At 53.1% G+C, this 11,758-nt stretch overlaps 1 protein-coding gene and 1 pseudogene across 1 annotated transcript in view; one reads left to right on the forward strand and one right to left on the reverse strand.

Moving 5' to 3' along the window:
• The window catches only part of LOC140406523 (chromodomain-helicase-DNA-binding protein 5-like), a 31,308-nt gene extending 19,605 nt beyond the window's left edge, over positions 1 to 11,703 (reverse strand). The window contains exons 1-2 of the mRNA XM_072494526.1: positions 11,591 to 11,703; positions 7,248 to 7,439 (exon numbers count right to left, since the gene is read on the reverse strand). Of these exons, the coding sequence (XP_072350627.1) occupies positions 7,248 to 7,439; positions 11,591 to 11,695 (297 nt within the window). The 5' untranslated portion in view covers positions 11,696 to 11,703. The remainder of the gene's footprint in view (positions 1 to 7,247; positions 7,440 to 11,590) is intronic.
• Positions 7,615 to 8,511, forward strand: LOC140406524 (uncharacterized; annotated as a pseudogene).
• Positions 11,704 to 11,758: the final 55 nt, after the last annotated feature.

Raw genomic sequence — 11,758 nt, forward strand, 5'->3', positions numbered from 1 at the left:
AGGAAGTGGTAGAGGCGGCCATCTGCCTCGAAGACTGTGTATTGGCGGTCCTCCGGGCGGAGTGACGTCACAAAGACTATGACGCGTGTTCTTCCTGTTTCCTTCCTCGCGTCTTGAAGTGTATCTTCAGCGGCTCGCGCAGAATTAGCAATCAGAGAGGAGAGAGCGGCGCGAAGCCCTGCCTCCTGGAGGTCTCCCCTGTCCCCACCAGCCCCTTCTCTCTCTCTAACCCTCTCTCTTTCTCTACTGCAAGCAGCAAGCTTTCCCTCCTCGCTGGCTACTAATACCACACAGTAAGTAACCTTGTCCATTACTCCACCCAACCAATCGCTGCGGTCCAATGGGGAAGAGACTTGGCGGTCGGCTTCAAAAATATTCCTTTCCAACCAATGGACGCGCTGGGGGGGGGGGGGGGGGGGGGGGGTGTCCACGTGCGCCCGCCTCCCCTCCTCCTCTCCCCCAACCCCTGCCACACACACCAGCCGTGCGCCTCCCGCCTTTCCTTTCAGCAAATTGGCAACTTTGGCTGGGGAATTTGAGCCGCACGTCACAATAAACTCAAAGCTCCTTTTCATGAAAGAAAAAAAAAAAGTGAGTTTTTTTCTCTCTCAATTGTCATGTTTCTTGCCCGTCTTCGACTCGCAAGCATTGCCAACATCAGAGGGAAAGAGCACAGGAGTTTTACCACCCCTCCTCTACACCCCCACCCCCCCCAACAAAGGAAAGTTTTTAAAAAAAGAACCCCTCTCACAACATGTACAGCGGTTATCATGGGAGATTTTAATCTGCATATCGATTGGTTTAACCAGGTTGGTAAAGGCAGCCTTGAGGAGGAGTTTATAGAATGTGCCCGGGATAATTTCCTGGAACAGTATGTAATGGAACCTACAAGGGAACAAGCGGTCCTAGATCTGGTCCTGTGTAATGAGGCAGGATTGATTAATGATCTCATAGTTCGGGATCCTCTTGGAAGGAGCGACCACAATATGGTGGAATTTAAAATACAGTTGGAGGATGACAAGGTAAAATCAAACACTAGTGTTTTGTGCTCAAACAAAGGCGATTACAATGGGATGAGAGAAGAACTAGCTACGGTAGACTGGGAGCAAAGACTTCAAGGTGAAGCAGTTGAGGAACACTGGAGAACCTTCCGAGCGATCTTTCACAGTGTTCAGAAAAGGTTCATACTGACAAAAAAGAAAGACGGTAGAAAGGGGAAAAATCTAAGGAGGTGAGGGAGAGTATCAAATTGAAGGAAAAAACATACAAAGTGGCAAAAATTAGTGGGAGACTAGAGGACTGGGAAGTCTTTAGGGGACAACAGAAAGCTACTAAAAAAGCCATAAAGAAGAGTAAGGTAGACTATGAAAGTAAACTGGCTCAGAACATAAAAGCAGATAGTAAAAGCTTCTACAAATATATAAGACAAAAAAAGAGTGGCTAAGGTAAATATTGGTCCTTTGGAAGATGAGAAGGGAGATTTAATAATAGGAGACGGGGAAATGGCTGAGGAGCTAAACAGGTTTTTTGGGTCAGTCTTCACAGTGGAGGACACAAATAACATTCCAGTGACTGATGGAAATAAGGATATCATAGGTGAGGACCTTGAGATGATTGTAATAACTAAGGAGGCAGTATTGGGCAAGCTAATGGGGCTAAAGGTAGACAAGTCTCCTGGCCCTGATGGGATGCATCCCAGAGTGTTAAAAGAGATGGCATGGGAAATTGTAAACGCACTAGTGATAATTTATCAAAATTCACTAGACTCTGGGGTGGTCCCAGAGGATTGGAATGTAGCAAACGTGACACCACTGTTTAAAAAAAAGAGGTCGGCAGAAAGCAGGTAATTATAGGCCGGTAAGCTTAACTTTGGTTGTAGGGAAAATGCTGGAATCTATCGTTAAGGAGGAAATAGCGGGGCACCTGGAGGGAAATTGTCCCATTGGGCAGACGCAGCATGGGTTCACAAAGGGTAGGTCGTGTCTGACTAATTTGGTAGAAATTTTTGAGGCCGTTACCAGTGTAGTAGATAACGGGGAGCCAATGGATGTGGTATATCTGGATTTCCAGAAAGCTTTTGACAAGGTGCCACACAAAAGGTTGCTGCATAAACTAAAGATGCATGGCATTGAGGGTAAAGTGGTAGCACGGGTAGAGGATTGGTTAACTAACAGAAAGCAGAGAGTGGGGATAAATGGGTGGTTCTCTGGCAACCTGTAACTAGTGGGGTCCCTCAAGGATCAGTGTTGGGCCCGCAGTTGTTCACAATTTACATAGACGATTTGGAGTTGGGGACCAAGTGCAATGTGTCAAAGTTTGCAGACGACACTAAGATGAGTGGTAAAGCAAAAAGTGCAGAGGACACCGGAAGTCTGCAGAAGGATTTGGCTAGGTTAGGTGAATGGGCTAGGGTCTGGCAGATGGAATTCAATTTTGCCAAGTGTGAGGCTATCCATTTTGGGAGGAATAACAGCAGAATGGATTATTATTTAAACGGCAAGATGTTAAAACATGCTGCTGTGCAGAGGGACCTGGGTGTGCTGGTGCACGAGTCGCAAAAAGTTGGTGTGCAGGTGCAACAGGTGATTAAGAAGGCTAATCGAGTTTTGTCTTTCATTGCTAGAGGGATGGAGTTCAAGACTAGTGAGGTTATGCTGCAATTGTATAGGGTGTTGGTGAGGCCGCATCTGGAGTATTGTGTTCAGTTTTGGTCTCCTTACCTGAGAAAGGACATATTGGCACTGGAGGGAGTGCAGAGGAGATTCACTAGGTTGATCCCAGAGTTGAGGGGATTAGATTATGACGAGAGGTTGAGTAGACTGAGACTGTACTCATTGGAGTTTAGAAGGATGCGGGGGGAACTTATTGAGACATATAAAATTATGAAGGGAATAGATAGGATAGATGCGGGCAGGTTGTTTCCACTGGTCGGGGAAAGCAGAACTAGGGGGCATAGCCTCAAAATAAGGGGAGGTAGATTTAGGACGGAGTGTAGGAGGAACTTCTTCACCCAAAGGGTTGTGAATCTCTGGAATTCCTTGCCCAGTGAAGCAGTTGAGGCTCCTTCTTTAAACGTTTTTAAGAAAAAGATAGATGCCTTTCTAAAGAATAAAGGGATTTGGGGATATGGTGTACAGGCCGGAGAGTGGAGCTGAGTCCACAAAGATCAGCCATGATCTCATTAAATGGCGGAGCAGGCTCGAGGGGCCAGATGGCCTACTCCTGTTCCTAATTCTTATGTTCTTAAAAAAAAATTCTTATTTACAGCAAACACACCAGTCTGCGTGTTTGAGGCGTTTATAAGGGACCATTGGCGGAAAAGCCAAAGTAGTGTGGGGGGGAAAAAAGATGCGCAATCAATATTGGGTCAGCTTCCGGACTCTCTATAATTGCGTGGGAGGGAAAGTTGGAAGTGAAGATAAACAAAGTGCTGCAATGGGTTAACACCCGATATAGGATGTGTCAATGTTTTCAACGTGAAATCTCAAATTAGGCGCTAAAAGCCACAAGTGAGTTTTCAAGGGACGGTAAGACCGAAGCTGGCGGCATGCAGTGGGAGCAGAGAAAATAACAGAAAGGTTAGCAAACTTTTTCCCTTCTGAAACCTGTACAATCGAACCAAAATAGTTTGTGATCAGTGGCCAGGAGGCTTTCTGTTTAGCTTATTAAATTGATGTGCCATCAATTAACACAAGACGAGTAGTGAACAAAACTGTGGCTTTAATAAGCTGAACAGAAAGCCTCCTGGCCACTGATCCCGAACTGGGGCAGGGCCGGAGGTCAGCCACCTTTATACCGAGCCCGAGGGGAGGAGCCACAGGTGGAGCCATCAGGCAGTGGTTTACCACAATACATGTAGGACAGTAACAGTTTACCACAATACAGATAATACGCTAACCGTGGTTTACCACACAGAGTAAAGCTCCCTCTACACTGACACCATCAAACACTCCCAGGACAGGTACAGCACGGGATTAGATACAGAGTAAAGCTCCCTCTACACTGTCCCCATCAAACACTCCCAGGGCAGGTACAGCACGGGATTAGATACAGAGTAAAGCTCCCACTACACTGACCCCATCAAACACTCCCAGGGCAGGTACAGCACGGGGTTAGATACAGAGTAAAGCTCCCTCTACACTGTCCCCATCAAACACTCCCAGGACAGGTACAGCACGGGATTAGAAACAGAGTAAAGCTCCCTGTACATTGTATCTAACCCTGTGCTGTACTGTCCTGGGAGTGCTTGATGGAGACAGAGTAAAGCTCCCTCTACACTGTCCCCATCAAACTCTCCCAGGGAAGGTACAGAACAAAGGACAAAGAAAAGTACAGCACAGGAACAGGCCCTTCAGCCCTCCATGCCTGCGCCGACCATGCTGCCCGTCTAAACTAAAATCTTCTACACCTCCGGGGTCCGTATCCCTCTATTCATGTATTTGTCAAGATGCCCTTAAATATCACTATCGTCCCTGCTTCCACCACCTCCTCCGGCAGCGAGTCCCAGACACCCACTACGGGTGGTGTAAAGAACTCACCTCGTATTCCTCTAAACCTTGCCCCTCACACCTTAATCCTATGCCCCTTAGTAATTGACCCCTCTACCCTGGGGAAAAGCCTCTGCCTATCCACTCTGTCTATGACCCTCATAATCTTGTATACCTCTATCAGGTCTCCCTTCAACCTCCTTCGTTCCATGTGAGAACAAACCAAGTTTATTCAACCGCTCCTCATAGCTAATGCCCTCCATGCCAGGCAACATCCTGGTAAATCTCTTCTGCACCCTCTCTAAAGCCTCCACATCCTTCTGGTCGTGTGGTGACCAGAAATGAACACTATACTCCAAGTGTGGCCTAACTAAGGTTCTATACAGCTGCAACATGATTTGCCAATTTTTATACTCAATGCCCCGGCCAATGAAGGCAAGCATGCCGTATGCCTTCTTGACTACCTTCTCTGCCTGTTTTGCCCCTTTCAGTGACCTGTGGACCTGTACACCTAGGTCTCACTGACTGTCAATACTCTCGAGGGTTCTACCATTCACTGTATATTCCCTACCTGCATTAGACCTTCCAAAATGCATTACCTCACATTTGTCCGGATTAAACTTCATCTGCCATCTCTCCGCCCAAGTCTCCAAACAATCTAAATCCTGCTGTATCCTCTGACAGTCCTCATCGCTATCCGCAATTCCACTAACCTTTGTGTCATCTGCAAACTTACTAATCAGACCAGTTACATTTTCCTCCAAATCATTTGTATATACTAGGAACAGCAAAGGTCCCAGCACTGAACCCTGCGGAACACCACTAATCACAGCCCTCCAATCAGAAAAGCACCCTTCCATTGCTACTCTCTGCCTTCTATGACCTAGCCAGTTCTGTATCCATCTTGCCAGCTCACCTCTGATCCCGTGTGACTTCACCTTTTGTACCAGTCTGCCATGAGGGACCTTGTCAAAGGCCTTACTGAAATCCATATAGACAACATCCACTGCCCTGCCTTCATCAATCATCTTTGTGACCTCCTCAAAAAAACTCTTTTCAAGTTAGTGAGACACGACCTCCCCTTCACAAAACCGTGCTGCCTCTCGCTAATACGACCACTTGCTTCCAAATGGGAGTAGATCCTGTCTCGAAGAATTCTCTCCAGTAATTTCCCTACCACTGAAGTAAGGCTCATCGGCCTGTAGTTCCCTGGATTATCCTTGCTACCCTTCTTAAACAAAGGAACAACTTTGGCTATTCTCCAGTCCTCCGGGACATCGCCTGAAGACAGTGAGGAGCCAAAGATTTCTGTCAAGGCCTCGGCAATTTCCTCTCTTGCCACCTTCAGTATTCTGGGGTAGATCCCATCAGGCCCTGAGGACTTATCTACCTCAATATTTTTCAAGACGCCACTCAATATTTTTCAAGACGCCCAACCCCTCAATTTTTTGGATCTCAATGTGACCCACGCTATCTACACACTCTTCTCCAGACTCAACATTCACCAATTCCTTCTCTTTGGTGAATACTGATGCAAACATATGGGTGATAAGAGAATAGTGTAGATGGGCTTTAGATTGGCTTCACAGGTCGGCGCAACATCGAGGGCCGAAGGGCCTGAACTGCACTGTAATGTTCCATGTATTCATTTACTACCTCGCCCATTTCTTCTGGCTCCACACATAGATTCCCTCGCTTGTGCTTCCGTGGGCCAACACTTTCCCTGGCTACCCCCTTGCTTTTTATGTACGTGTAAAAAGCATGGGATTTTCCTTAACCCTATTTGCCAATTACTTTTCGTGACCCCTTTTAGCCCTCCTGACTCCTTGCTTAAGTTCCTTCCTACTTTCCTCATCTTCCACACAGGCTGCGTCTGTTCACGGGGCTAGATCCAGAGTAAAGCTCCCTCTACACTGTCCCCATCAAACACTCCCAGGACAGGTACAGCACGAGGTTAGATACAGAGTAAAGCTCCCGCTACACTGTCCCCATCAAACACTCACAGGACAGGTACAGCATGGGGTTAGATACAGAGTAAAGCTCCCTCTACACTGTCCCCATCAAACACTCCCAGGACAGATACAGCATGGGGTTAGATACAGAGTCAAGCTCCCTCTACACTGTCCCCATCAAACACTCACAGGACAGGTACAGCACAAGGTTAGATAGAGTAAAGCTCCCTCTACACTGTCCCCATCAAACACTCCCAGGACAGGTACAGCACGAGGTTAGATACAGAGTAAAGCTCCCGCTACACTGTCCCCATCAAACACTCCTAGGACAGGTACAGCACGGGGTTAGATACAGAGTAAAGCTCCCGCTACACTGTCCCCATCAAACACTCCCAGGACAGGTACAGCACGGGGTTAGATACGGAGTATAGCTCCCTCTACACTGACCCCATCAAACACTCCCAGGGCAGGTACAGCACGGGGTTAGATACAGAGTAAAGCTCCCACTACACTGTCCCCATCAAACACTCCCAGGACAGGTACAGCACGGAGTTAGATACAGAGTAAAGCTCCCTCGACACTGTCCCCATCAAACACTCCCAGGACAGATACAGCATGGGGTTAGATACAGAGTCAAGCTCCTTCTACACTGTCCCCATCAAACACTCCCAGGACAGGTACAGCAAGAGGTTAGATACAGAGTCAAGCTCTCTCTACACTGTCCCCATCAAACACTCCCAGGACAGGTACAGCACGAGGTTAGATACAGAGTAAAACTCCCACTACATTGTCCCCATCAAACACTCACCTCTTTGTACAGGGAAGACAGAAAGACGATAGTTTGCACCGTCTTGCCGAGCCCCATCTCATCGGCCAGGATGGTATCAGTGCCCTGGGCCCACGAGAAGCGAAGCCAGTTCAGTCCCTCGAGTTGGTACGCATGGAGCGAGCCACCAGTCTCATCGACATACAGGGGCTGACTGTCGAATTTACAGTTTGGCTGCAGAGAGAACAAGGGAGATTGTGAAGGGGGGGGGGCCGAGAGAGCGGGGGGAGAGGGGCCGAGAGAGCGGGGGGCAGGCGGGCCGAGGGAGCGGGGGGCAGGCGGGGCCGAGGGAGCGGGGGGCAGGCGGGCCGAGGGAGCGGGGGGCAGGCGGGCCGAGGGAGCGGGGGGCAGGCGGGCCGAGGGAGCGGGGGGCAGGCGGGCCGAGGGAGCGGGGGGCAGGCGGGCCGAGGGAGCGGGGGGCAGGCGGGCCGAGGGAGCGGGGGGCAGGCGGGCCGAGGGAGCGGGGGGCAGGCGGGCCGAGGGAGCGGGGGGCAGGCGGGCCGAGGGAGCGGGGGGCAGGCGGGCCGAGGGAGCGGGGGGCAGGCGGGCCGAGGGAGCGGGGGGCAGGCGGGCCGAGGGAGCGGGGGGCAGGCGGGCCGAGGGAGCGGGGGGCAGGCGGGCCGAGGGAGCGGGGGGCAGGCGGGGCCGAGGGAGCGGGGGGCAGGCGGGGCCGAGGGAGCGGGGGGCAGGCGGGCCGAGGGAGCGGGGGGCAGGCGGGCCGAGGGAGCGGGGGGCAGGCGGGCCGAGGGAGCGGGGGGCAGGCGGGCCGAGGGAGCGGGGGGCAGGCGGGCCGAGGGAGCGGGGGGCAGGCGGGCCGAGGGAGCGGGGGGCAGGCGGGCCGAGGGAGCGGGGGGCAGGCGGGCCGAGGGAGCGGGGGGCAGGCGGGCCGAGGGAGCGGGGGGCAGGCGGGCCGAGGGAGCGGGGGGCAGGCGGGCCGAGGGAGCGGGGGGCAGGCGGGCCGAGGGAGCGGGGGGCAGGCGGGCCGAGGGAGCGGGGGGCAGGCGGGCCGAGGGAGCGGGGGGCAGGCGGGCCGAGGGAGCGGGGGGGCAGGCGGGCCGAGGGAGCGGGGGGCAGGCGGGCCGAGGGAGCGGGGGGCAGGCGGGCCGAGGGAGCGGGGGGCAGGCGGGCCGAGGGAGCGGGGGGCAGGCGGGCCGAGGGAGCGGGGGGCAGGCGGGCCGAGGGAGCGGGGGGCAGGCGGGCCGAGGGAGCGGGGGGCAGGCGGGCCGAGGGAGCGGGGGGCAGGCGGGCCGAGGGAGCGGGGGGCAGGCGGGCCGAGGGAGCGGGGAGACCGAGAGAGCGGGGAGGAGGGGGGAGACCGAGAGAGCGGTGGAGGAGGAGGCAGACCGAGAGAGCGGGGAGGAGGAGGGAGACCGAGAGAGCGTGGAGGAGGAGGGAGACCGAGAGAGCGGGGGGAGGGAGACCGAGAGAGCGGGGGGGAGGGAGACCGAGAGAGCGGGGGGAGGGAGACCGAGAGTGCGGGGGGAGGGAGACCGAGAGAGCGGGGGGGAGACCGAGAGAGCGGGGGGGAGGGAGACCGAGAGAGCGGGGGGGAGGGAGACCGAGAGAGCGGGGGGGAGGGAGACCGAGAGAGCGGGGGGGAGGGGGGGGAAAGAGAGAGACCGAGAGAGTGGGGGGGGGGACCGAGAGAGCAGGGGGGGGGGACCGAGAGAGCAGGGGGGGGGGGGGGGAAGAGAGAGGGAGACCGAGAGAGCGGGGGGGAGGGTGACCGAGAGAGCTGGGGGGGTGGGGGAGACCGAGAGAGCAGGGGGGGAGGGAGACGACTGAGAGAGCGGGGGGAGGGAGACCAAAGAGAGCGGGGAGAGACAGACCGATAGAGCAGGGGAAGGGAGACCGAGAGAGCCCCCCAGCGAGAATGGGGCGATGGATAGTTACAAGGTAGCGAGGAAGGATCTAAAGAGAGAGCTAAGACGAGCAAGGAGGGGAAATGAGAAGTATTTGGCAGGAAGGATCAAGGAAAACCCAAAAGCTTTCTATAGGTATGTCTGGAATAAGCGAATGACTAGGGAAAGAGTAGGACCAGTCAAGGACAGGGATGGGAAATTGTGTGTGGAGTCTGAAGAGATAGGCGAGATACTAAATGAATATTTTTCGTCAGTATTCACTCAGGAAAAAGATAATGTTGTGGAGGAGAATGCTGAGACCCAGGCTAATAGAATAGATGGCATTGAGGTACGTAGGGAAGAGGTGTTGGCAATTCTGGGCAGGCTGAAAATAGATAAGTCCCCGGGACCTGATGGGATTTATCCTAGGATTCTCTGGGAGGCCAGGGAAGAGATTGCTGGACCTTTGGCTTTGATTTTTATGTCATCATTGGCTACAGGAATAGTGCCAGAGGACTGGAGGACAGCAAATGTGGTCCCTTTGTTCAAAAAGGGGAGCAGAGACAACCCCGGCAACTATAGACCGGTGAGCCTCACGTCTGTAGTGGGTAAAGTCTTGGAGGGGATTATAAGAGACAAGATTTATAATCATCTAGATAGGAATAATATGATCAGGGATAGTCAGCATGGCTTTGTGAAGGGTAGGTCATGCCTCACAAACCTTATTGAGTTCTTTGAGAAGGTGACTGAACAGGTAGATGAGGGTAGAGCAGTTGATGTGGTGTATATGGATTTCAGCAAAGCGTTTGATAAGGTTCCCCACGGTAGGCTATTGCAAAAAATACGGAGGCTGGGGATTGAGGGTGATTTAGAGATGTGGATCAGAAATTGGCTAGCTGAAAGAAGACAGAGGGTGGTGGTTGATGGGAAATGTTCAGAATGGAGTACAGTCACAAGTGGAGTACCACAAGGATCTGTTCTGGGGCCGTTGCTGTTTGTCATTTTTATCAATGACCTAGAGGAAGGCGCAGAAGGGTGGGTGAGTAAATTTGCAGACGATACTAAAGTCGGTGGTGTTGTCGATAGTGTGGAAGGATGTAGCAGGTTACAGAGGGATATAGATAAGCTGCAGAGCTGGGCTGAGAGGTGGCAAATGGAGTTTAATGTAGAGAAGTGTGAGGTGATTCACTTTGGAAGGAATAACAGGAATGCGTAATATTTGGCTGATGGTAAAGTTCTTGGAAGTGTGGATGAGCAGAGGGATCTAGGTGTCCATGTACATAGATCCCTGAAAGTTGCCACCCAGGTTGATAGGGTTGTGAAGAAGGCCTATGGAGTGTTGGCCTTTATTGGTAGAGGGATTGAGTTCCGGAGTCGGGAGGTCATGTTGCAGCTGTACAGAACTCTGGTACGGCTGCATTTGGAGTATTGCGTACAGTTCTGGTCACCGCATTATAGGAAGGACGTGGAGGCTTTGGAGCGGGTGCAGAGGAGATTTATCAGGATGTTGCCTGGTATGGAGGGAAAATCTTATGAGGAAGGGCTGATGGACTTGAGGTTGTTTTCGTTGGAGAGAAGAAGGTTAAGAGGAGACTTAATAGAGGCATACAAAATGATCAGGGGGTTGGATAGGGTGGACAGTGAGAGCCTTCTCCCGCGGATGGATTATGGCTGGCACGAGGGGACATAACTTTAAACTGAGGGGTAATAGATATAGGACAGAGGTCAGAGGTAGGTTCTTTACGCAAAGAGTAGTGAGGCCGTGGAATGCCCTACCTGCTACAGTAGTGAACTCGCCAACATTGAGGGCATTTAAAAGTTTATTGGATAAACATATGGATGATAATGGCATAGTGTAGGTTAGATGGCTTTTTGTTTCGGTGCAACATCGTGGGCCGAAGGGCCTGTACTGCGCTGTATTGTTCTATGTTCTATGAGGTGGGGGAGAGACCCCCAGCCCCAGCGAGATGTGGGAGGGACCCCCAGCGAGGAAGGGGAGAGACCCCCAGCGAGGAAGGGGAGAGACCCCAGCGAGGAAGGGGAGAGGACCCCCAGCGAGGAAGGGGAGAGACCCCCAGCGAGGAGGGGGAGAGACCCCCAGCGAGGAGGGGGAGAGACCCCCAGCGAAGAGAGAGGGAGAGAGACCCCCATCGAAGAGAGGGAGAGACCCCCATCGAAGAGAGGGAGAGACCCCCATCGAAGAGAGGGAGAGACCCCATCGAAGAGAGGGAGAGACCCCCATCGAAGAGGGGGAGAGACCCCCATCGAAGAGGGGGAGAGACCCCCATCGAAGAGGGGGAGAGACTCCCATCGAGGGGGGGGGGGGGGGGGGAGGAGAGGCAGCGTGAATGGGGTGAGGGGGGGGTGGAGGTAGTAGAGTGTGACTGGGTAAGGGGAGAGAGATTGGGGAGGGTGGGATAGAAGCGTGGGGAGGGGTTACTTTGTTTCATTCCTCCACACCCCCACTCGCCCTAAAAAACTCACATCTACGAGGGGCACCTCGGGGGGGCGGTCCAGGCGCAGCTCTCTGCCACCTTTCTTTGATTTCCTGAAGAGTTTCTTGGCTGGTCGCCCCTCCTCGCCCATCATCAGCTCCCTACGAGGTGGAGGAGAATGAGAGAGAGAAAAACAGAGAGAGTGAAAGTGATGCTC

This window comes from Scyliorhinus torazame, unplaced genomic scaffold, assembly GCF_047496885.1.
Source record: "Scyliorhinus torazame isolate Kashiwa2021f unplaced genomic scaffold, sScyTor2.1 scaffold_580, whole genome shotgun sequence".
NCBI classification, from domain to species: domain Eukaryota; kingdom Metazoa; phylum Chordata; class Chondrichthyes; order Carcharhiniformes; family Scyliorhinidae; genus Scyliorhinus; species Scyliorhinus torazame.